Source organism: Eptesicus fuscus, chromosome 6 (genome assembly GCF_027574615.1).
Source record: "Eptesicus fuscus isolate TK198812 chromosome 6, DD_ASM_mEF_20220401, whole genome shotgun sequence".
Lineage (NCBI taxonomy): Eukaryota > Metazoa > Chordata > Mammalia > Chiroptera > Vespertilionidae > Eptesicus > Eptesicus fuscus.
In genome coordinates this window covers 86762708-86783835 of record NC_072478.1, presented here as the reverse complement: position 1 = coordinate 86783835, position 21128 = coordinate 86762708, and the positions used below count along the sequence as shown (strand labels likewise).

General features: G+C 48.5%; 1 protein-coding gene across 1 annotated transcript in view; it reads right to left on the bottom strand.

Annotated features, from left to right (window-relative positions):
* The window catches only part of ABLIM3 (actin binding LIM protein family member 3), a 101706-nt gene that overhangs the window by 7380 nt on the left and 73198 nt on the right, over positions 1 to 21128 (bottom strand). Inside the window, exons 9-20 of the mRNA XM_008152183.3 lie at positions 18038 to 18096; positions 15819 to 15890; positions 11734 to 11889; positions 10166 to 10195; positions 9546 to 9675; positions 8738 to 8836; positions 7340 to 7387; positions 5352 to 5486; positions 3617 to 3681; positions 2152 to 2299; positions 1072 to 1101; positions 335 to 393 (exon numbers count right to left, since the gene is read on the bottom strand). Coding sequence (XP_008150405.2) covers positions 335 to 393; positions 1072 to 1101; positions 2152 to 2299; positions 3617 to 3681; positions 5352 to 5486; positions 7340 to 7387; positions 8738 to 8836; positions 9546 to 9675; positions 10166 to 10195; positions 11734 to 11889; positions 15819 to 15890; positions 18038 to 18096 — 1031 coding nt within the window. The remainder of the gene's footprint in view (positions 1 to 334; positions 394 to 1071; positions 1102 to 2151; positions 2300 to 3616; positions 3682 to 5351; positions 5487 to 7339; positions 7388 to 8737; positions 8837 to 9545; positions 9676 to 10165; positions 10196 to 11733; positions 11890 to 15818; positions 15891 to 18037; positions 18097 to 21128) is intronic.

The following is a 21128-nucleotide window of genomic DNA, read 5'->3' as shown; positions in this document are numbered from 1 at the left end:
CTCTGCACTTACTGGGTGTGAGAGGCTGAGCAGGTCACCCCCTCCCCTCTGTGCCTCCATAGTAACTACCTCGCAGGGTAAAGGAGTTAGTGCTTGTAAGGTGCTTAGCACAGTGCCAGGCATGCGCCAGCCTCTCCCGGGGGGCTCCTTTTCACACAGGGCTCACAGGGAGGAGAGCAAGCATTGCCTTTGGGTTCCTTCAGTTGACCCACCTCTAGCCCCAAGGCCTTTGTCCAGGTTCCACCCCTAAGTGATCACCATAAGCACCACAGCAATGAGCTAATGCTGGAATCGCCAACATCGCAGAGGCAATGTCCCCGCATAGGCTTCTTACCCTGTGCAGCCCGTTTCTTCTGTAGGCAGGCAGGGAGGCGGACTTGGAGATGAGGGGATCTGAAAAGAAGAAGCAAAACAATTGCTAGGGGGCCAAGCTCGGGGCCCCTCTCCCTGAGCTCATCTGGCTGCAAATGGCCAATATTACTCCCAACCCCGGGGCTGAAGGGGCCACAGTGGAGGCCACCAGCTCCTCCGATTGCTCTCCAGGCTTGCAGCTGACTAATCTTAGGGGTGCCTCAGTCTGACAGAATTCTAGGCCCACCCAAAGCACCCACTCACACAGTCTTCTGGCCTTGTCCTGCACACATCTAGCTTCTTATGATGGACTCCTGTCCTGGCCACAGGGTGGCTCTGGACAAAGGCCCTGGAATTGGAGGTGAGAGCTCGGAACCCAGACAGGTAAGCTCTCAGATGGGTGGAAGAGGTGCATACTCTTTCTTTCCCTCTGGGAGCTACTGGGCATGTCAACCCTCATTCTAAAACCAAAAATTGAGGCCCACCAGCTGACAAACACAATGGGGTAGACCAGTGGTCGGCAAACTGTGGCTCGTGAGCCGCGATTTGCTGCTCTGTTGACTAATGAGTTTTCCAACCACTGGGGTAGACTATTGGAGAGAAGGACTGTGCTGGGACATCCATGTTATATGCTCATCACAGCTATGGGGGACCTGCAGCTGACTCAGCTCTGGTCCTCACAGGACAACATGGGCTGAAGGTAGGGTGGGCAGAACATACCACTGTCAGCCAGGTAGTGGGACCGAGGGGCTGCAAGAGAGAAAAGCCACAGGTCAGTGTTCATAGGGACAGACAGACATGGTGGACAGACACACAGGAGCTGGAGGGGAGAAGGGGTCTCTTTCACTACCTCCTTTCCCACTGGTCAGTTTCCAATTGTACCGCATCCTACCTCCCCTCCCAGCTCCTAGACCAGCACCTGGGGCATAGCAGGTGCTGCATTTTATTTGCTGCACAGATGCCACTGAATGTGTTGAATTTTGAGCAGCATTGGCGGTGTACTGCACAGAGCCCAGAAGCAGAGGTTAAAATTAGTGCCTCTCAGTGGTCAAACGGGGAACTAGCCTGGTTCTGCCATTAGTAGATACTAACTTCTTCAAGTTACTTAATCATGCTTCAATTTTCTCATCTCTTAAATGGGGAGGGAGCATCTCCTTTACAGGGTGATTGTAAAGATATATGATATAATATAGAAAGGAACTAGCACAGTGCCTGACACATGCAAAACACTGAATGAAACTGGCTTTATCATCATTCCCACCACCATCTCCTTTAATCTCACCCAAAGTCAGGGTGATTATCTTTGATTAGGTTACTACTCATCTAGTATTGACTTGTATCCATCAAGTATTGATATGATGTCAAGATGATTAATCTTGACAAGGTTATTACCCATCAAGTATTGACTTGAGATAGGATTTCCTGGCAAGACTGACTCCCACAGGGGTAAGAAAGAGAGGAGGCAGACAGAGCATGTGTGTGTCCAGGAAAAGGGATGGGATTACAGTGACTCTTAGGGCAAACCGCTTGAATCATTTCTCTGCTTTGTGTACCTCAAGAGGGGCCCCTTATATCTTTGAGCCATTCAGACAATTAGAAGATGTTTTTGTTTACATTGAACCTGATTGGAAGTCACTGCTTCAGATGCCCCAAGAAGCAGAGTGACTGCTCAGCGCAGCACATGGTCTCACTTAGTGCCCTGCAGAGCCCCTTGCCAAGTCTGTATTCTAGAACCAGGTGAGACCATAGCAGTGGGGAGGAGAAAGCCCCCACCAGGCAGGCCTCCAGAACAGTGCTTACAGCCATTGAGGGACATGTCATAGCCAGCTGTGTGCAGGGCCTCCCTGCTGCTGGTGGAGCTCCTGGGCGGGGTCCAGGGATCTGCATAGGAGCTGGACCGGGCCTTCATCTCCTCTTTCAGAATCAGCCGGCCAATTCCGCTCTGGAGCTGGGGTTGGGGAGAAGCAAGATGAAGTTAGATTCTAACTGTTAGAAGGAAGCAAAGAGCCCTGAGGTGGAACAGGTTTGGAAGAGGCTGATTGCCTGGACTCTCTATAGTGAACCTCTGTTATTTTTGCCTTCCCAGTGTCCCTCCCTCCTTGTAGCCCATATTTTCTTCCGGGACTTCATCTCTCCTTCACAAGTGGTCCTGTGGTCTGGGTGGAATTCACATAATATAAACTTAACCATTTTAAAGTGAACAATTTAGTGGCATTCAGTACAACCACAACCTCTATTGAGTTTCAAACATTTTTATCACCCCTTAAAACAGGCGTCCTCAAACTACGGCCCGCGGGCCACATGTGAGTGTTTTTGCTGTTTTGTTTTTTTTTTACTTCAAAATAAGATATGTGCAGTGTGCATAGGAATTTGTTCATAGTTTTTTTTTTTAAACTATAGTCTAGCCCTCCAACGGTCTGAGGGACAGTGAACTGGCCCCCTGTTTAAAAAGTTTGAGGACCCCTGCCTTAAAAGGACCCTGTACCCATTAGGCAGTCACTCCCTATTACCCTCTCCTCCCAGTCCAGTCCCTGGTAATCACCAATCTATGTTCTGTCTTTATGGATTTACCTATTCTGGATATTTCATGTAAGTGAGATCGTATAATATGTGGGCTTTTGTTTCTCGCTTCTTTCACTAAGCTTAATGTTTTTGAGGTTTATCCACATTGTGGCATGTATCAGTACTTCATTCCTTTTTTATGGCTGAATAACATTCCATTGTATGGATATACAACATTTTTTAAATCCATTTGTGAGCTGATGGACATTTGGGTTGCTTCCACCTTTTGGCCACTGTGAATAGTGCTGTTATGAGCATGTGTGTACATTTATGTGAGTACCAGTTTTCAGTCCTTCTGGGTATATATCTAGAGGTGAAATTGCTGGGTCACATGGTAGTTCTACACTTAACTTTCTGAGGAACCACCAGTGTCTGCAGTAGTGGCACCACTTTCCATTCCCACTGGCAATGCATGAGAGTTGCTGGCACTCACGTGCCACTACACGAGAAGAACCTGCCTGAGCAGGAGGCCAATGCAGAGGCAGCGGCACCAGAGCAGAGGGAGATGACTTCCTTATGACAGTTTTTTGAGCAGCTGCATCTAGTTATACTTGAAGCTAATCCTGCCATTTGACTTTTCAGTTATGCTATTTCTTTTTCCCATCAACAAATGACTTTGAATTTGGTTTCTGCCACTCACAAGTGAAAACATCCTCAGTAACATACCATCTAAGCATCTCATTCAGCGGGGTGGCCAGCTCACCTTGTGCATGCTGCGGTCAAAATCGTCCTCCTCTCCTCCAGATGAGAACCTCCTGGCTCGGGGCACTGCCAAAAGACAGCGAGGATCAGCTCCTGCGTGCGCTGCCCACTCAGCCTGCTCTGCGGAGAGGGCGCAGGGGCAGTAGAGCCTAGACAGGTGGGTTTTTCCCTTATGTGCCACCACTTTCAAGCCAAGTGACCCTGCCCAAGTGCACTTGGTGAGCTGCCGCTCCACCATGGCCTCCTGTACAGAGGTGCCCAGCATCCCTTTCCATTCTTGGGCTCTGAGGTGGGCGTGAAGCTGACTGCCCAAACAGAGCTAGTAAGCCACTGTGTTGGCACTTTGCTTGGTGGGAGAGAGAAGCCCTTTTTCTGCCCAGGGTAGGAGGTAAGCCTGGACCTGCCGGAGCTCCCGCTGCTATGAAGAGGGCAGAGTCAGCCTGAGAATGGAGCCACCCAACTCGGGGGACAGGATAAGTCCTGATGATGTTCATTCACCTCTAGATCCAGCCGTGCCACGAAACTTTCAGTCATTTGATCCAAGAAATCCCTAATTTGGCTTAAGCCAGTGGTCAGTAAACTGCCGCTCGTGAGCTGCGGTTTGCCGCTCTGTTGACTAATGAGTTTGCCGACCACTGACCTAGACTCTCGATTCCAATAATTACAGGCTGTTATTGTTCCTTGTGATTAAGCCCCTATCCCAGTAGTTGGCAAACTCATTAGTCAACAGAGCGCCAAACCGTGGCTCGCGAGCCGCAGTTTGCCGACCACTGGCCTAAGCCATTTGGAGTCAGGTTTTTTGTTTGTATTTTTGTGATTGAAGCAGTTTCATCTAAGATTCCCCCCTCTCCCCGACACCTGCTGGCTGTGCAGCCTCTGAACACTTCTCTCTTATGGACACTGGTCACGGTCCACTTCGGGTCATAGTTGTGCTGGTGTCTTAGCTCCTTTCTAAATGGAGACTTCTTTGAGGGTGAGGAAGGGGTCCTCTCAGCTCCTCAGAAGGTTAGCCAAGGTGTGTATTGAATCAAAATGGCACGTGATGAAAATTCCTTCCCATACTTAAAGGAAACACTTGGGATGCCAGATTGGTTAGGGTCGCACCTTGAGGACCACTAAGACTCTTTTCCAGGTGCCTACAAAAGCCTTCCATCCATCCTCCAAACTGTCATCCACCCTGCAGCCAAAGTGGTCTCTCACAAATATAGATCTGATCATGTCACTCTTAACGGCTTCCTACTGTTTAGGATAAAGATGAAAACCCACAAGGCCGGTGGGATCTGGCTCCTCATCACCTCCCCCTCCCTGCTCTGAACTCCGGTTAAGCTGACGGCCGTTTCTTTCCCCCCAACTGCCCTCCCATCTTGGGCTTTGCAGATGTGCTTCTACAAAGCTTCCTCCTCACCCTTCCTGTAGCAGCAGTCTCTGCATCTGAGACGCTTTGTCATCTCCTAGGCTGGACAGCATGCCCCTGTCATCAGCTCTCTTACCTCCTGTGTCTCACCTCCGGTATATCACCTCCTGCTCTAGTTAGGACCTGTGTCTTCTCCCCAAGGCCAAGGACATGGTCTGGTTTGCTCCCCAGTATTTCTCTAGGGCCCATGGCTGGTCCTCAATACATGTTTGCCGAATGAATAAGTGAATGGTCATGTGAAGGAGCAGGTGACTATCCTGGCCCTGTGTCCCTGGTATAGGTGACAGGGCTCTGGCCTTGGCTACCCTGCAGGGAACACTACCTTTGGGGGAGCCATGGTAGGTCCAGTACTCAGACTCTGAAGCATAGTAGGGGTCAGGAGAGTAGGCTGGACTGTACTTGGAGGCCTGGCTGATGTCTTCACTTGTTTTGCTCTTGGTTGCTGTTGACAAATCACCTGCAAAGGACCCATAGAGAGAGCTTTAGGGAGGCAGAGTATTCTAGACCAGTGTCTTGTACACTGTTTCCCATGTCTCAGCCAGGCTCCATCCCAGGGGAGTAAGGCCACAATATGGAGCACTGGAGTTGGAAAAACACTGAGGTCAAGGCCTGCATTTGACAGTTGGGAATCTGAACACCAGAGAGGGGAAGGTGTTTGCTCAGAACCACATGGCAAGTTAGACCAGAACAGGATCACACCTCGCTCAGGGATCCTTCTACCACATTCCACGGACTCCCAGGTGTGCTCCTGAGTGAACACTAAGGCCGTGGCTCCTCCAGGTGAGATTGGGCATGTCCCAGGTGAGCCCTTGCCCTTACCTTCCTTACCTTCTAGCAGTTGACCTTGTTGTGGAATTGAGCCACATTTAGGGTGGGAATTGGCAAGCAAGCCCTGCTGCATGTTGAGTCAGGTCAACCTGCTCACCCTGAGATGCCACATCCTTCTTGGGGAGACTATATGACCCAAAGGAAGGAGCACTGGACAGGGAGGGAGTCAGCAACGCTGGGTTCTTCGCCCAGCTCTGCCACTTAACTCAGTTGTAACACTGGGAAAGTCCTTCCCCTCTCTGCCTCAGTTTCCTCTTCTGTGAGCATCAGAATTAGTCTTTTGGCTCAGAGGCCATCCAGCTTCCAGCTTCCACATGAATTCCACAGCATGGAGTGACCATCAAACCTATCGCAGCCACAAAACCTTCTGGGGCAGTGACTTTAGCGTATCTCAAAGACTGGCAAGAGGCTGGCTAGGGCAGAGAGAGGGCTGGCTTTAGGACAGATCCTCAGGAGAGAAGCTATAGGGACAAAGTCTACACTCCTGGCAGCCAGGGCAGCAGAGGGTCCTGGGATGGCCCTCAGCCAGCTCCAGGCTGTGCCCCCTCCCCCAGCAGCACTTGCTCCCAAAGCTTCCCAGTTCTCTTTGATGTGGTTCAGTCAGTCCCCAGCCCCTCTCCTTCAGCCCTTTCATCCACCATCTTATCCACTCAGCCACTTCCACCCCACACTCCCTGCTTTGGTGCTGCGTCCCAGAGCCATCTGCAAAATCCCGCAGTCCTGAGGGCTTTGAGATCTGGGGGCCTTTTCCAGATGTAAAGTCAAACTAATTTTGTCAGGGTTGGTGACTTTTTGTGGCCACTTGGGGCACATGGTATGGCCTCTGCAGCCACACACAGACGTGCACATGCTCAGAGACTCCCCTCGGCCCCAGCCCAGCCCCTTCCAAAATCCAGGATGTTTGTCTAAATTATCAGGTTGTAAGTACCCAGAGCCACTATTTATACTTGTACCGCCCCTTCCACTAGCTCAGTGAGATCAGAACCTGGCTCAGGGCTGCTTCTGCTGGCTCCATGCTCCACCAACTCTGTTATCCACCTAGACCCGTAGGCACGCGAGGGTGACAGGGTGGCAGCTGTGCCTCCGTATCCTTGGCTAAGAGATGTACCCACTGCACTGAGGCTCAGTAAGTGCTCCTTCAGGAACCGCCAGGCCTCAGAGATGAATGACTGAGCGTCAGTGCCCTGGGAGCGCCCCTCCCAGCGGTACGCTGACAAGGGTTACTCTGACCATGGAGTTTAGGACACCAGACAGTAGGGAAGGGGGATTGGGGAGATGGCGGCAAAGGGTGTAGGGGATATGAAGCCTTCCTTGCTCTTTTAAAATGTCACCACACTCTTCTCCAGTGTCCCCTGGAGTCAGTAAGGCCCGAGGTGCAGCCTTGCAGGTGCCCCTCCTGGTGACCTGTGCAGCGCCATTGGCACATGTGTTAACTGCCCCACATCCCTTGCCTGGCCACGCCCACTCTGCCTCAGACCGTACCATGCCGTTTGTAGATCGGGGGTTTCCGGTAGATGTTACTTTCTCCAGCTGCCAGACAGACCCAGAAGGGACAGTAGGGAGGAGAGGGAGAGAAGGAGAGGGAGAGGGAGAGGGAGAGGGAGAGGGAGAGGGAGAGGGAGGAGAAAAGGAGAAAACAGTTGGTCAGTTGATCTCAGAAGAGAGAGATGGTCCATAACTTTTCCCAAGGGTCCACCATCTTTTCCCAGGTGGACTTCTTCTTCCAAAGCTGAGCTTCCAACCTTGTACCACCAGGTTCCAGGAAAGGTGAGATGAGAGGAATGGATGGATTCAAATGGTGCAGAGGAAGGGACTTGGGGCTTGAATGGTGGGCATGCAGGCAAAGGGTGGGCACGTGCTCAGCAGGCCCCATGCAGGTCGGGCCCCACTGCCTCCACCCAGCAGCCACGCCTCATTCCATGAGAAAGTGCCCTGAATGCTGCAGCCATGGTTCAGCGTCATCTCCTCCCACTTCCTCAAAACAGACAGGATGGGAAAGGAGTAGAGGAAACAGCAGGACAAGCTCCCGGGAAAAGTGAGTGGGGAGTGAGAACCTGCACTCAGAGTTGGGAGAATAGTCTAGGCTGTAACTCAGGGTGAGATCTTGTCCAGATCACACCTACAAGCTCACCTGTCACTATCCCTCAGGCTCACCACCTCTGGCCACACTGGCCTATGTCAGGGCCTTTGTACTTGCTCTGCCAGGGTGTTTCCCCCTCGGATCCTCATAAGGATGATTCCTTCTCATCTTTTGGCTTTAGTGTTATCACCACCTCCCAGAAGCCCTTCCTGACCACCTCATCTAGCCCAGCCTCCTGCACCCCAGTCACTCTGTTTTATTATATCTACAGCACCTACTGTCACCTGAAATTATCCTTTTACTTATTTGTTTACTCATTTATGATCTCTCTCCCCACATTAGAGCATAAACACCATGAAGGCAGGATCTGGGCTACTTTAAGTTGCAGCCTCAGGGTCCAGAATAGTGCCTGGCTGTACAGAAAGAATAACAGAGGCTCAGAGAAACTAAGTAACTGGCCTGAGGTCACCAGCTTATATATAAGCAGCAGGATCAAGATTTAATCCCCAGTTTTGATGCAAAAGCCCCTGACTTTCAGCCTGATTACTGCTGTGTTCCATCACGGCCCCTCAACATTCGAGGCACTTCCCTGGGCTACTTCCTGGCGGTCCTGACCAAGGTTGATTCTGTGAATAGAGTGAAAGACTGTGGGTGTATCAGGGCTGGAGGGCGGGTTAGTTCCAGTGATGATTAGGGAGGGTCCCCAGGAACTGGCTTCTCCTCGGTGCCGGTGCAGGGTATCTGGCAACCCCATGAAGCATGCATCCGTCCATGCCGGGAGTTCCGGGCTGGCAGCCTACCTGGGATGTGAAAGTGCTTGGGAGCCTGGTAAGAGGTTGGAGTGGAGGACCTCACATCTAACTGGCTATGGTATGGAGAGCTCCGGCCACTCTCGGGCCCTGGAGCACACAGGCAGTGGTCCCCAGAGAGAACAGAGGCAGAGAAAACAGGCATTAACGCGGTGGCAGTCAAGGCAGCAGTGAAGTGTGGGGAGCAGGGACAGTGGGGAGGCGGCTGTGCGCTCATGCACTGTGTCTGCAGAAACAGGCCTGACCCTGTTTTCTTGCTTCACCCCAAAGTTAGGTTTTGTGGGTTGGAAGAATCCACTCCACCAAGCTTTAGGAAGGCATTTTTACCCCGCCCTCCCACCCTCCTGCCACTTCCCTTAATCGCTTTGCTGGCTCCACCCTTAATCTCAGGGCTGGCTGTCGACGACCTGACTGGCCTGGGTTGGGCTGGGCTGTGGGTGAAGGCCAGGCCACAGCCCCATATCTAGTCCTTTGGTTCTATCCTCTGGACCAGGCAGGCTTAAGGCTGAGGACTGAAGTGTCTTCTTCCAGCTAGGGCCTTTGGGCTGCTTGCCACTCTCCTCTCCTAGCAGCTCACCACCCATTCCCCACAGCTGCTCTTCCTCTCCCCTGCCAAGGGCATCTGCAGGGACTCATTAAGGCCCAGCTGGTCACCTGGGTGGCCACAGCCCTACAGAGGCCATGCTGTAAAACAGAGATCTCAGGAAAGCCCTATTCTGTCTCCACAGCTGGGAACATCAAACCACTGTGTTGTCCCCCTGGCTCTTCCTGTCCCTTTGGGGGCTTCCCCCTTCCTTACCAGAGCGGTAGTAGTGGTGAGGTGAGCGGGAGAAGGTAGGGGACATGCCCTGCCGGCTGTAGGTGGGGGAATCGATGTATCCCGGGCTGGAGGCCCGTCTCTGCCGGAGGTCCAGGTTCTCGTAGATGTCCTGGGGGAGGAAGTGGGGCTGTGAGCAAGGCCAGCAACTAGGCGGGCCTATGGCCCAAGGGTCTGGTAGGCAGGTGGGGGAGTGACAGAGAATCTGGGATTCTAGGGGCTGAAGCATGGTGCTGCCCTTCTGAATAGAGACCCCTCCATAGGTTACATGCACAACCCAAGGAAGGGTGCAGAGAATTTCTAGGGCCTTCACCCATCACTCACAGGACCTTGAATGGAACCTGAGGGTCAGGTCCCTGGAATCCTGGCCAAGGATCACAGAAGCACTGGGGAGGTCTTCTCTGGGTAGAAAGGGTACATCAGGTTTGCCCCCAATCATTTCTACCCTTTATGCCACCACCCCTTCCTCCAGGTCATCCTCCTATCTCACTATTACTGGTTGGGTCAAGGGCTCGGGCCCCTTGGGGTGAAATCAGGGGCCTGTTTGGTCAGCATCAAGGGACACAATTATATAAAAGGTCTCCCCAAACCAGATTAATTACCTGGGAGTAGGGAGATAATGTTCCCAGCGACTTAGAAGCGAAGAGTTTGCAGGCAGTCATGGAAGGAGAGAGAAGAGGGTGAGAGAGAGGGACAGAGAGCAGTTAAATGGTTCAGCAAAGAGTGGGCATCCGCTGCCCTTGGCCTTCCTGTCCGGATAACCCTCACTTAGAGTTCCAGGGTAGCAGTGTTGACAGGTGGTAGAAAACCTTGAGGTTATGCCCTCCTTTTTCAAATGGGAAAGCCAAGGCCCAGAGAGAGAATGGGGAGGCTCGGGACCTCTCAGGGAGGCGGCGGCAGGGTCTTCACCTGGACCCAGGCTTCTCCACTGCAAGCTCAGAGTCAATTCATGACCCTTCCTTGTCCCTTTACCTGTTCACAACCCCTCTGTGGTTCATGAGGACAATGCCTGGGTAGGGGGTCCAAAGGTAGGGCCAAGCAAGGGCCAGGCTGGTGCCATCAACACGGGAGTTGGCCAGAGGGTGGTGTGGGAAGCTGGAGATGGAACGTTCCCTCCACCGAGGGCTGCTCAGCCCTAGAACATCAGAGCCAGGTTGGGATGTCTGTCCAATGTTAACACAGCTTCTAAAGTTTCTAAGACAAGTCAGAAAGGCAAATTTTTAGGTGAAATCTCCCAATGTTTAAATGTTGAAAATGAATTTACATTTTTAAAAGATATTTTGTGAGTGAAACAAAACAAATTTCAGGGGTGGGTGTGGCTTATGGGCCCTAGTGGGCCATCTCTGCCCTTAGGAAAATCAGCTTCTACCAAACACTTGGTCCCCTTTTCCTGGTCCATTTCAGGGGCCAGAACACAGAGAGTCTCAGCACCAGGCTCTCAAACCAAAACGGAAGCTAGTCCCTCTAGAGAGGAAGGGGACAGTGGTGGAACAGGGACAGGAAACTCAGTCTGTGCCCCCCACGCCAGGGGTCCTTCTGCTCCATATGCTCTCAGCTCAGGAGTCTGGGATGGAGTTAGAAATCTCCTGGGATATCGATGGCCAGTACCTCCCAGATAGTGGCCACCCTACCTTCTCCAGAGAACACTTTCTCTTGTCCAGGAACCATTTATTTCAAAAGCCATCTGATGCTGAGTGTTTATAAGAGTTCTTCTCTTGCTTTGAGTTCAGGGATTTAAGGCCAAGTGCAAAAACCAGAGAACCTACTAACTAAGGATTATAAACCCAAATGGCCATTAATCGTGGCAGGGGATAAGAGCCATTGGCTGTGTATAAAATTTCCCCACTGTAAGAAAAACAGTATTTCAAGTGATAAGTAGTTACAGGTTCTCAGCTTCAATGTTGGGGTTCTCAGGAAGTGGTGGGGACCCAGGAGAACTGCTCTCCATCTCTAAAAGGTGGAAATACTGTGTCATCAGCTCTAATTTTTCAAGTAAGTCATATTTTTGGATGAAATCACCTGATTTTAAAATGCTAATTGTAAATTCCAGTTTAAAAGAGTCTTTGGGTCAACACTGTGGAGGGAAAAGTGTCTGTGATGGAGGGGACTGGGGACCCCATGGACCCTCCTCTCCTCCAGCAGCCCCAGAGAGAGGGGCAAGATGCCATACCTCTCCATAGCCACATCTCTCCAGCATCTCATCAGACGTGTATCTGGAATGAGGCTCGTAGGAAATGAGGTCGGGGCGTTGTACCTCGTAGATGGACTTAACCTTGGGGAGAGCTGCCAGGTCTTTGTAATTAAGGATCTCATTATCCACTTTAGCCTGGGGAAGAAGGAAATGGACAGGAAAGAAGCAGAAAGATAAGAGGGAAAGGAGAGAGGCACAGGGAGAACAAGCTTCTCCAGTTTTCACGAGAAACAAAACTTTAGGATGGAAGACTTGCAGAATGTGAGAATAAGATGTCTTTGAGGCCATCCATTCCAACGGGGCCAACACTGATTGTGCACATATGATGTGTGAGGCCCTGTGCTTTACAGGACTTATCTCCTCCACATGTCATGACATCTCTGTGAAGTATCAGGGTGTTGACTGCCTTCTGACCCCACAGAGTGAAGATACCCCATTCACAGCATTCTTGAGGATGATGAAGAAGGCAAAGACAGAAATAATCATGGTAGAAATTACTAGCTGACATTTAGTGAGCACTTCTTATGAGGCAGTCTCTGTTCTAAGTCTCTTATATGGATTAACTCCACAACTCACAACTCTCATAGTACTAATATTATCCACACCTTTAAATAAGGAAACAGGCACAGGGAAATCAATTGACTTGCCCAATGTCACATAGCTAATAAGCAGCAAAACCAGAATTCAAAGCCAGCCAGCCTAACCTGAGAGCCTGCCCTCTCCAGTGGCCTCTCCTTGTTCCCTAGGGTGGGGCGTTCACTGGCTTACAGCTGTCAAAGGGCTGCATCAGAAAGCTGCTCCTCACATTGAACTGAACTGAGCCTCTACTACCTGACTTTGCCTGAGCTCAGTTTTCTAGAAATGCATGGATGAGGAGAGAGCTTCCCCTTGCAGGGGACAGCCCATGTCTCATGGTTTCTGAAGCCATATTCTTTCCATGTCTGCATCCTCCTTCTGTGACCGGTGTATGCTCTGGTTAACAGAATCTGTCCCCCCATAACTACTGTGCTCTCGAGGTGCTGAAGTGAGGTAAATTAAGAGAGTCACTAGAAAGGGCATCCAAGGAGACTGTATTATCCTCATAACATCTCCCAATGCTTTGGGAGCCAGGTAAGTCTCAGAGCCATGACTAGTACAGAGAGAACAGCTTTCATAAAGACCTTAAAAGCATTGGTATTTCAAACACGGCCCTTCCACTCTTCCATCCTGTCCCATCCCAGTGCTCTTTGGGCACTGTGCTATTCATTCCCCTTTTCTCCTAGACCCACTGTCTACTCTCCTTGCCCTGACCTAGGCTCCAAGGCCCCATGGACTATCACAGGCCCCCTGTCTTTCAGTTGGGTTGGCCAAAGGGTGGGGGGAGGCACCTGCAGAGTGGGAGGAGAGTGAAGAGGCTGTGTACTTGTCCCCGTGGCACCTGTCTTGCCTGGCTGTGGTTGGGCATCGCTCCTGCCTGGGACTGCTCTTCCACAGCTCCAGCTCTTACCATCCTTTCCCTTTAGGCTGAGGGTGGTGACAACTTCCCGTTCTTATAGTCCTGGGATGCTGCACTAAGTGGGTCCCCTAACCCTGCCCACACCTCTGCAAATGCTCCCTTCACAAAACCTGTCTCACTTAAACCCTTTGAGGTATGCCACCTCATTTCTGCCAGACCCTGCCAGGGTCAGACATCCACATCTGTACCAATTTGGGGGTGTGTGGGTAAAGGAGACCTCATTTGCAAAGTCCACTTGCTGAAGTAATTGCTGCCTTTCATCCTGGGATATTAGATCTTGACCTTGAGAACTCTTGGCATCTTACAAACTTGTTTCAACCCATCAATATTCATCTCAACATTTTACTCCAAACCTCTGAGACACTAAATTTATGTTTCTTCGTATAGCTGCATTGTTCCAGGTTATAAATGAGTTTATAGTGATTGGACAGAGGCATCCTAACATAATTAGCCAGGAAGGAAGGGACCATGAGGAGCTGATCCAAGTCAAGTCACCTGGAGATGACTGTAGCAGTCAGTGGGGGATGGAGCAAAGTTTGAAAGAACCTATCCTCTCCAGGTACACTAATAATTCTATTTTAATACCAAACCTCAGTATTTATGAAAACTAAACCAATACTCTTTCCTTATGCCTATTATTGCCTGTCCCAAATGTGGTTGGATGGATTCTTCCCTGACTTTGGAAGCCATATTTGGAACAGTCTGACTTAAAGCATGACTCACAACACGTGTGCAGTCATTCTCCTGAGTAGCTGAAAGTGAGGCATCATTAAGGGGAGAGTAGGAGGATACAGAAGGGAACACACATGCCTATGCGAGGATGTGGGGGTAACTGATCTCAATGTATAGGGCCCCAGCTGGAGGGCACAGTGGCAGGTGTCCCCAGTTGCTGTTGTTCATCTGTAGTCGAGCTGCATCTCACAGGGGCAACTCTACGAGCTGCCTCCAGGGTGAACACCATCAGGACCTAGCTTATTTCACAAAGGTTAGCAAGGCTCCTCAGAAGCACAGAGGAGACCAGCCAGGGATTAAGGGCTCTACAGTGCAGCTCTCTATATCCTGAGTTCGTACACCTTGGTAACTCTCTTTGGGAGACAGACCCACTTTGGTCAATAACCTTCTCACGGTATAGGCCCCGAAACTAAGCTCATTAATCCTGCCGTGGTCTGCCCCATTCCTTGTTCTGACAGGAGTCTTCAGTGCATACAGCCTGTGATCAAAGTCGCTTGTCTTTTGTGGGAGCCGCATGAAGGTATTGACCCATATTGAAGTTGCAGTCAATGGTTACTCTTACATCTTTTAAAAATTTAAACAGAGGAAGAAAGGAAAGGAAATAGTCCCATCAATAGTCATAATCCAGCAATCAAGGAGGAAACTGGATGTGGATTTGGAGTGAAATAATGATCAGGCATGATGGGCAGGGCCCACCCGGGGCTGGCAGGTGTGAGGACTGTCTCTAGAACTTCTTATTAGGGTTTCCTGCTCTAGACATTACCTCCAGCCCCCACTTCTGGTCTTCTTGGATCCTTTGCTTTGAGGAATGCTGAAATAGTCTGGCGTCAGCCGGACTGAGGTTTGCTTACTGTCAGTCCCTCCTCTGCTCATCGTGGTCCTCTCAGGCTGTGCTTTCCACTCCTCCTTTATCTTACTTCTATTTCTCTCTCAGGTTTGAGCTTAAATGTTTCTTCCTAGGATTCTACTCCCAATTGACCCTAGACCATCAGGTTAATCTGCAGCATCATCAGAGCACCCTGTACTTTTTATTCCTAGCACCTATCAGAACTGCCACTGATTATCCATGGAATTATGAGCTCAACATTATGGATCAGGTTGGTGAGGCACCACCACCTCCCCAGTGCAGAAGACAGCATGTAGTGGAGTAGACACTCAGTATGCATTTGTTGAATGCATGAATAAATTACACATCCAAGGTCATCTATCTCAACTCTTGTCCCTTTTGCCACATCCCTGGCAATGATGAATATCTATATTGGAATGCCTCTAGGGGTGGGAGCTCAGACACATGCACAAGGTTTACTCCATCCCTGGATTTCTCACACAATTAGGAAGCTCTTTTATGTGTTTGCAAATCCTTTACGGCCATGTTTCCACATTCATATGGCTTCTTCCTCCTTCCTGCCTCTTTACCTCACCCACTGTCTCCACATTGACATCCCATTCAATACCCACTCTGAATAGGACTCTTAATTCCCAATTTTTCTCTTGCCCTTGTCTCAGTTAAGTAATGGGAAGAATGGGCATTGCACTGTTTCAGAGCTCGTCCAGGGCTCTTGCTGTTGCTGCACTTCCTTTCTCATGCTCCTCCTGATCTCGATATTATCCCTATAACTGTTACTAAGCTGTGTGCTCCCCAAAGGCAGGGGCTGTGTCCTCCCTGTCCCCACTCTATCCTCAGGACCCAGCACAGCGCCTAGCACATGTTGGCACACTGGACAACAGTGGACACCAGCTGGATGAAAACCTGACAGCTGTCTCTATCCTAAGAACCTCTTTAGGTTCCGGGCTCAGGGATAAGAAAGTCCTCTCTGTGCTGAGAAGCGATACATACGCAGATGACTCGGTTGGGTGACCCAATGCTGGATCCAGGGGGTGAGATGGAAGTTTCAGACGTTCGCCTGTGCTGTGGGAGATACAAAGACAGAAGGGGTGAGAAGCTCACCCCAACTTGGTGGGAAGGGGGAGACGGGGTATAAGAACCCAGCTCTTCAGGGAACATTAGCAATACTATTAAAAGCGCTCTCTGGCTATTCTGTGCTTACTCTTTACTGCCTTTTAAATCAATGTCTGAGTGTGAATGAAATCAGAAATGTACGGGACTTCAGGCTGTTGGACTAAATATGGATTTGTTTTTACATATTTGTAATTGGCCTTTTAGGTAGGAAGTTACTCTTAAAACTTTCTATTTGAGGTAATCCCAGCCAATAATGTATTTACTTAAATGAATAAAATTGGTTAGCACTATTCCAAATGTAGTTTGCTTATACGAAATATAAAAGTAGGTTAAACTTCATGTAATTGCACAATAGTCCTAGTGTTTATAGTATATCCATTGCAAATTGACATCAACCTAAAGGATAAACTTAAAAAATCTTTCTCTAAACAATGGCAGTGATGGACTAACGGCTTCCTTAGCAGAACAACACCGTGTCAATCTCAGTGCATCAGAGAGTGGCAGCCTGGTGTGGTTAAAAAGTAAACAGATTGAGCATTAAGGACCACTAATGAACTATGTGATTTTAGGGATCTTGAATTTCTCATCTATAAAATGAAGGGGTTGGTTTTAAGGATTGCTAAATTCCCTTTCAGATCTCTCATCCTACAACTTAAAGCATTCTGAGTGGGGCTGTATAGCAGTGTTTTGTGGACAAGCGTGGCTCTAGTGGAGATGAATTTAGGTGGAACATTTGGTAATACAGAATCCTAGAGTGAGAGAGTAAAATGTGAAGTTCTATTTCAGTCCTCTCAGATCAAGGGGCAAGTCTTAATTTTCTGCTAATACATTTCAACAACTGTCTTGACAATTGCTAATTCCCCAACACCCCCTCCCCTGCCTTTTTAACAAAGAGTGCAGGCAACATGATCCAGCTAGAATTTCCAAGAATTATTCTTGAGAATTGTATTCTTAAGAATTATTTCATTTCCATCTAATTTATTTTATGGTTACCTTCTATTTATAGCAAGTAATACTGGTTTTCCACATGGTGCTATAACATTTTATTTAAAAATAAGTTTAGTTAAGTAAAAAGTAGTGAGTTGGTGTAAAGAAAAAGAAAAATGTTAATTATATAGTGATACAGGTGGCACACAGATATGGCAAAAAGCATCAGGATTGTAGGGTGACTGAAATTTGAGAAATGCCACCAAAGAGGCGGACATTGAGGAAGAAAAGGATGATTAGGTCTTTTTACACCTTAAAAGAGAGAGGCCTTGGAAGAAACAGGAAAAAAACCCCACTCCTGGGTCAAAAAAACTATACATCAATAAACCATCTCTTTCCCAAAAGTTACATTAGATGGATGAGATGGCAAAGGAGACAGCATTTCACCAGCTGGTCAGAAATTGTACACATATGTTTTTACCTGAGACTCTAGCAGGTAACTTTTAACACGGTCCCAAGGGACCAAGTTGATCTGAGGACCAGAGGGTAGGGGCACCTTGGAGATCATCGAGTGCCCCCAACACACACTCCAGGTATCTCCTGCACAGCATCAAGGACCGAGGAACAGGGCCCCTCTCTGCAGTTCTTGGATCAAGAACCCAGAATCACAGTAATTCAGAGGGACACTGGTCCAGCATGTGCCTGGAGACTGGCTGTGCTTCTGCCTGGCTGCATCACTGTGGGCAAATCCCTGCCCTCTTTAGACCTTGGTCTTCTCACAAGCAAAGCAAAGATAAAATGTCTTCCCCACCTGCCCCATAGTTAAATAAATCAAATCAGACAGTGGCTGTGAAGATCTTTTGCAAACTCTCAATGCCTGTGACAATATTAACTATTATTATTAATAAATGACCTTAGATTGGGGCATCTCAGAGACGTTGCCATCTTGGTAAGGAATGGTTAGGGTATAGCCTCACCCCAGAAACACTTAAAAACTTACATTTAGACACTGCTGGACAGTTTTCAAAGTGCCCTCACATCCAATGTCTTAATCCCGCCCCGTGAGGTGGGTGTTAGGCACACATTTGGGAGCATGCACACTAAGGAATTGCTTTCTATTAAAGCACAGTGCTCCCAGCCTGTGGCAAAAAGTAGCTGGGCTTGCTTACCTTTAACTTCTTCTCTGCTCGGGCTGCCTGTTTGCAGATTGGGTGCCAAACCTCAGAACCTGGGGGCCAGGAAAATAACAGAGGCTCAGACCTTTCACACCTATCAGCATTCAAGTCTCTCCCCACCCTCTCCCATCTCCATTTACTCCCTCAACAGCATATGAACCCTACACAGCAGCCAGGAGGACTCTTGCTTTTCCTGGCTCTCTGCTGCTACAGGGATTCAACCAGCCATGCACTCTTTCTGCCTGTCCAAATCCTACCCATTCCTCAAGGTTAATGCCTGACATGACATCTTCTTGCAAACTTTCTTACCTGCCAGCTGAGAGTGACTTCTTGCTTCTCTGTGATCCATAGTTCTTTGTATCTCTTAGCTCATATGGCCTTAAATCATAGTAGCTTGTAGATTTATCACCCCAACTAAATTAAGAGCTCCTTCTGGGCAGGAGCTGGGCTTTATTCATTGCTGGACCTCCTGCAGATCCAGGATGGGACTTTGCTCTCAGTGGAGTCTCTGTACATGTTTGTGGGGGTGAATAGATGAGTGGACGATTGGCAGTGAGTGACACATAGCAGGTGGTCAATAAATGTATGTTGAATGAATGAATGGCAGTGGAGGTGAAATAAAGTGACAGACTGTGGTGAACTCCAGCCTTCCATTCTCTTCAAAGATTGGTGACAGTCTACCAGAGCTATGACATTTAAGGGGAAGAAGTGTCATGATGTATATTCTGCTTAAGAGCTTTGACTTGACCTGCTAATTCCTGAAAGACTCCAAACTCTTCAAACTTAGAATATTGCATTTCATTGTGGGTGTGAAGCCAGTTGGCCAGCCCCAAACTGAGAGGCCAATTTGGAAAGGCATGAGCAACAGGTGGCTGGTCACATGTTGAGGAGCCCCAAATATTACACATTCCCCAAAGAAGGGACAGATGTCCTGGATTAGAAGAAAAAAATAGGAACATGTTATCCCACTGGTGCCATTCCTCTTGTAACCAGCCCTAAAAGGAAAGGAGCCAGCAAATGGCTGGATTCCTGAGCACCCAGATGGCATTTGTTTGTCTGGCTTTGTTTTTGGGATATACTCACCATTATGGTTTGTTGCCTGGAACTCCAGGATTGGAATACTGGCTAAGTGACAGGAGGTTGATTTAAGGTTGAACAATTAGACCCAAAAGAGTGGTGAAGAGAGGATGGGCCTGGAATAAGGAGCCCTGGGTTCTTGTGTTTGCTCAGCCTCTAACACCTCCTCTTTAAGGCCCCAATTTCCTCATCTGAATAACAAGGAGGTGAGGTTTGGGTGGTCTTGGAGATTATTTTTATCTCCAAAATTCTAATTCTAGAGCCATTTTGTCATTTGTGGGATAGTGATCTTAGATTCTTGTTTGCTGACAGTCTTGGGTGTTCCTAATGATTCCACACACGTTTAATTCCTTCTCTGTCAAGTGCAATGGCTCTCAGAGCCCAGTAGAGGGACTCTGGGTCTGCAGCTTGATCCAGAAAACTCAGGGTGTGTCTACTGCCAAGTGGTGGGTGGGGATCCTTGCTTCGGGGAGTTAGAGCATTTCCGGGTCCTCTTTGAGTTGCTGCCCAAGCCACCAGGAGTTGTTTACCACTCTGGCTCTGGAGGAAGCACATGGATGATCACTGTAGGAAATGGATGAGGTGGACACAGATGTCTAAGGTCATGAGATTAAGCAAAAGAGGCATAGGAAAGATAAAAAGTCAGGCAGAAGTTCTCGTGGGGGAAATCATGTGTAAGGGGAGGGCGTCAGATGAGATGGTCTCTCCAGGCCACTGACATATCTGTTCTGAAATAAAGCTGAGCCACAGATGGCTTCAGCACTCCGTACACAGGAAAGCAGGTTTATACGTTGTGAGGGTTGAGAATCAAAGGGAGAAAGAAAATATAACAAAATGAAAAAAAAAGTTTGGGAGTTGGCAGAATATTATTCCAATTAAAGAGGGGAGGCATTTGTTGGTAGATAGCAATAAACTTAGATAAATGAAGGTAAGAAAAGATGATTTGTTCATGAAGACCTCTATGAAATTATGGTCTGGCGAGCTTCCGCTTTGAGTTAATATATCTACAATGTGACATTAACAGAACGGTGGCATCCAGAGTGAAGAGGGGGGTTATTCTCTTCTGTGAGCTTTATCCTCAGAGTCTTAAACAGTGCCTGGCTCATGTGAGTTTAATAAAGAAACAGATGAACAACTGGTTGGCTTTCACCTTTGTATTTTTTTAAAAAAGACACAGTGATATGCATCCAGAGGGTGATGGTAACCATAACAGAAAGGTGAAAAGGATTTTTTTTTGAATATTTTAATGCTTCTTTGTGGGAAGAGGGATAACCTCATTCATCATGTCTTATAAAGGAGAACAAGGACCAAAGGCAAAAGTTTCAGGGAAGGAAAATTTAATGTCTGAAGTTTGAAAGGGCTCATTCTGCAAGTAAGTTTCCCGTCCCTGCAAGTATTTAAGCAAACAGTGGGGGTGTAGATGCTCAGCAGGGATATTGTTGAGGAGATACGTCATGTGGTAGTGACACTCATGAACATTTACTATCCCGCCCAACCATGGAGATTTTATGTTTCTATCTTAACAGGCTTCTCTGTATGGAAAAATAATTATTTACTCCATCCAATATAAATTCTATAAGAAGCAGGATTCATTTCTGTCCGCTCTACAGATATACCTGCAGGGACAGCAGATCCTTAATTAATACTCACTGAATGAATGAATAAACAAAATAAACATGAAATTCTATTTTAGGCCAGTAAAATTCTCTAAGCAGGCCCAGAGATTTGGACAAGAGGTAGAATCTAGACTAGGATTCAACAGCTACAATTTCAGATTGTCTACAAGAATATTCACTAGATTGGGGTTTGTTGGAGTGTGACTTGTGGGCCACCTGTCCAGCAGCCTAGTAAAACACAGATTCCTGTCTCCCCCCCCCCCCCCCCCAGAAGAGCCCCTGAAGTCCATTTCCTGGAGGTGGGGCCTGGGAATCTGTGATTTTAATAAGCTCCGTAGGTGATTTATGACTAAATTGGAGAACCGCAGGGCTAAATACTGTTTAACACTCCA